The sequence below is a fragment of the Takifugu flavidus genome, unplaced genomic scaffold, assembly GCF_003711565.1.
Source record: "Takifugu flavidus isolate HTHZ2018 unplaced genomic scaffold, ASM371156v2 ctg456, whole genome shotgun sequence".
In the NCBI taxonomy this organism is placed as follows: domain Eukaryota; kingdom Metazoa; phylum Chordata; class Actinopteri; order Tetraodontiformes; family Tetraodontidae; genus Takifugu; species Takifugu flavidus.
The window spans coordinates 15,713-19,848 of NW_026622073.1; the positions used below are offsets into that span (position 1 = coordinate 15,713).

The 4,136-nt window shown below is 56.7% G+C and overlaps 1 protein-coding gene across 1 annotated transcript; it reads right to left on the reverse strand.

The window, feature by feature from the left end:
* On the reverse strand, positions 1 to 3,825 carry LOC130520632 (neurofilament medium polypeptide-like). The gene is given in 6 exon segments (XM_057024329.1): positions 1 to 995; positions 998 to 1,267; positions 1,270 to 1,759; positions 1,762 to 1,993; positions 2,146 to 2,270; positions 2,700 to 3,825. Coding segments are annotated over 6 exon segments (2,709 nt in total). The 5' UTR covers positions 3,816 to 3,825; the 3' UTR covers positions 1 to 519.
* Positions 3,826 to 4,136: the final 311 nt, after the last annotated feature.

A 4,136-nucleotide genomic window follows, 5' to 3' on the forward strand; every position in this document is an offset into this window, starting at 1 on the left:
TTTTCTTTAGGATGGCGTTTATTAAGCAAAGGCTGCTGGGAAATTGGTGGATGGGTTAGCAGACAGTAGCACCTGGTTATTTCTGTGTACTTGAACCTCGGCCATCCCCTCGTACACGTAGCGTGGTTACGTTTCTGGAGATAAACGGATGGAAAGCGAGTTTTTAAGGCGTTTTCTGCGTTCCGCCGGAGTTTCACCGGACATTGTTGTTCTTCCCATTTTGGCTCATTTGACATCTTCACCTCTTCTGGACACTCCCATTGGCCCCGCCCCCTTCCCCACATTCATTGTCACAGTAATTCTACCACACCTGTACAAGAGTAGCCCCGCCTCCTGAGCTGGCATGCAGACCCCTCCCCTAAGAACTGCAGAAAACAAAAGCTAACGGATAAAATGTCTCTCGCTCTTGGCAAAGCTGTCGCTCTCATGCACAGTTAAAGTTTTGGCGTCTTTCTACGGTTTTATCGGAGGTTAGCGCTGCTACGCCGCTAGCTATGGTTGGTTACATCAGCTGGTGGCTCAGTTGCCGTCGGCGACCTGCGTGATGGACTGGGTGGTGTGTTTCTCCGTCTTCTTGCTGGACACCAGCGTTTCCTGCAGGTCCTGAATCTCCTCCGCTTCCTTCACCGTCTCCGTCACGGTGACCGATTTGGTGATGAGTTTGGACCCGTCGTCGCCGGTCGTGATCGTCTCCACGGTTTTGGTGATGACCACTTTCTGGCCTCCGTCATCCTTCACTGGGCTTTCGTCCACACCGTTGGTGATCAGGTCAGGCTCCTTGTCCTGCCCCTCGGGGGTCCTGGTGCTCACCTCCCCGTTCATGGAGACGTCCTTCAGTGCGACCGTCTCTTCGGCCGAGCCGCTCGTTTCCTTCTCAGCACCTTTAGGCGCCTCTGCTTTGGTCTCCACCTCTGAGCCCCCGACCTTCTGGGATTCAGCAGCTGGACCTTCGGCTTTGGGGGATCCGGCTTTGGGGGATTCGGATTTTGGGGATCCGGCTTGGGGGATTCAGATTTTGGGGGTCCGGCTTTGGGGGATTCGGCTTTGGGGGATTCGGATTTTGGAGATCCGGCTTTGGGGGATTCAGATTTTGGGGGTCCGGCTTTGGGGGATTCGGCTTTGGGGGATTCGGATTTTGGGGATCCGGCTTTGGGGGATTCGGATTTTGGGGATCCGGCTTTGGGGGATTCAGATTTTGGGGATCCGGCTTTGGGGGATTCGGATTTTGGGGATCCGGCTTTGGGGGATCCGGATTTTGGGGATCCGCTTTGGGGGATCCGGCCTTTGGTGAGCCCAGCTCAGGGGATTTGGATGATCCAGTTTTTAAGGAGTCGGGTTTTGAAACCTCGACAGTTTTGGTCCCTGCGGTTTCTATTTTTGGGGCTTCAGTTTTAATCAGGACATCTTGGTCTCCACTTCCTGTGTCTTGGTCCGGAGCTCCACTCTCCTCTTCATGCTCTTCCTGTTCTCCACCTCCAACTGTCTCTTCCTCAGAAGTTTTGGATTTTGCAGCTTTGGTGCACAGAATTGTCTCCTCGACCACCTCTGCTTCCTCCTCCTCCTCCTCCTCCTCCTCTTCTCCTTCATCACTTCCCACGACACCCCCCTCTTTACCCTCACCTTCCTCCTCCTCCTCCTCTTCATCACCACTTTTCTTCTCCAGCTCACTGGGAGCTCGTGCAGCTACTGTGGCGACAGTAGCGGCCACCATCCGCTCCTCCTGCTCCTGCTCCTCCTCCTCCCCCCCCTCCTCCCCCCCCCCTCCTCCCCCTCCTCCCCCAGGGTGGTGGACAGCTCCTGAGCGATGGCTGCCAGGGCGTCCTCCATGTCCATCCTGTCGTCCTCCACCCGCGTCTCCTCGATGATCTCTTCTACAAACTTGTGCTGCACCTTCAGTTTGGGAGCTTCAGATTTCTGTTTGGATATTTTAGAGCTGATGGACTGGCGATAGGGGGCGGAGCTAAAGTGTGTTTCCTCCCCCTCTAGCAGTTTCCTGTCAAGACGACAAATATATTTATAAATATTGATAAATTATATTAGTTGTCATATTTTTCGTGAAGTAAAAACCATAAAAATTGATTTAATGCGAATAAGTGATTTGGTTTTCCCGCCATAAACGCGTCCTTTTATTGAGGTGATCGGGACCTGTAGGCGGCGATCTCGATGTCCAGCGCCATCTTCACGTTCAGGAGGTCCTGGTACTCCCGCAGGTGACGGGACATCTCCCACTTGGTGCTTTTGAGCTCGTTATCAAGCTGATCAATCGTTTCCTGAAAGAGAAAATATCTGTCAATGTGATGATTGGTAATGGGTCAGAACCCCCCCCCCCCCCCCCCGGGTCAGGTTATGGGTCAGAACACCCCCCCGGGTCAGAACCCCCCCAGGACAGTGCGTCACTTGGTCTGACTGGTTTCATTCCTCTGATTTCTGATCTAATGTATACTCTTGTGTACAGCAGCCACCTCTGACCTCTGACCTCTGACCTCTGACCTCTGACCCTGCATTAAAGAAGCTCCAGTCAAAGCTGAGTCAGCAACACATGTGCGCGCGCGCGCGCACGGCCCCGCTCTGCAGTCCCGCACCATCTTCATCATCTTCATCGTTACGCAGCAGAAATTCGCGTCATTTTGAAGCCGTCTAACAAATCAAACTTTGAAAGTTTCTGGACCGGTTCCGAACTCCAGCGGAGCCCAACTCGCCTGCAGGCCGGCCAGGTCGCCGCTGTGTCGGTCCTCGATGTCGCTGAGCTGCCGCTCCAGGGAGTCTCGGGTCCCGCGCGCGGACTCCAGCTCCACCGTCTTGGTCTGCAGCTGGCGCCGGTAGTCCGCGATCTCGTCGCGCGCGGACTTGATGGCGTCCTTGTTGGACTCGGCGGCCTCGGTGAGTTTGGAGTAGCGGCTCAGGAACCAGCTCTCCACCTGCTGCTGGTTCTGCTGGGAGTGACCTTCCAGCTCGCAGCGGATCTCTCGCAGCGCCTCGGTGATGTCCGCCCTCTGCGGCTCGTGGCGCTCCACGCTCACCTGAGCCGCCTGGATGTGCGCGAGCAGCTCGCTCACCTCCTCCTCGTGGTTGTTGCGGATGAAGGCGACCTCGTCCTGCAGGGACTGGACTTTCTTCTCCAGCTCGGACTTTGCCAGCTCGGAGTCACTCGTGTCCTTCTTCAGGACGCGGATGATGGCTTCGGTCTCGTCCCGGATGCGAGCCTCCTCCTCCAGGCGGTCCCGGAGCCGCTGGATGTCCTCCTCGAGGTGCTCGGAGTCCAGCTGGATCTGCGTCTTGTCGCGGTGGATCTGCTCCAGGGCGGCTCGCAGCTCCTGCAGCTCCTGGTCATACAGGTCCCCCAACTGCGTGCGCGTCACCTGCCTCTGCCGCAGCGCCTGGATCTCCGCCTCGATCTGCTGGTTCTGCTGTTCCAGGTAGTGAACTTTGTCGATATAGACCACGAAGCGGTCGTTCAGGCCCTGCAGCTGCTCCTTCTCGTTGGAGCGCCGGTAGTCTCCGTTCAGGACGGAGTTCTGGCTGAAATCCGCGCTGTCTGCGGAGCTGTAGCCGCGGGACAGCGGGGCGGTGACGGTCCTGCGGTAGGACGCGGAGACCGCCGACCCGAGACTGGACCGGGTCCAGGGCTGGGAGCGGTACCCGCTGGACGAGCGGCTGTAGCTGCTCCGCGTGTCCATGGCTCTTCTGAAGGGGGTCCCGAGCGTCTCCACCGAGTAGCTCATCCGGCCAGAACTAAGTTTGACTGATGGGAGGAGTGGGTGGGTGCGGTGCGGTGCGGTGCGGTGCGGTGCGTGTGTGCGTGTGCGTGGCTGCATCAGCGGCTCAGCCCTTTGGACTGCCGCTTTTAAAGCCTCTGTTGGGGGACAGCGCCGGTCCCGGTCGGAACCACGTGATCCGCTGCAGGGGCGTGAACAGACAAGTTCAGGAGGACTTGAGTCAAAGAAGATCCAAAATAACCCGAACTGGATGATACAGAAACAGACACGAGTAAGATTAACCTTTAAAGTCACGTGTGTCCAGTGACCAATCAGATGATGTCTGTCTTCCCTGCTGGAGGAACGTGACACCTACGCGCCTGTTTATTGATCTTTTCTGATCAGAAACAAACAAAGCAGCTGCTGGTCACCTGATCAATA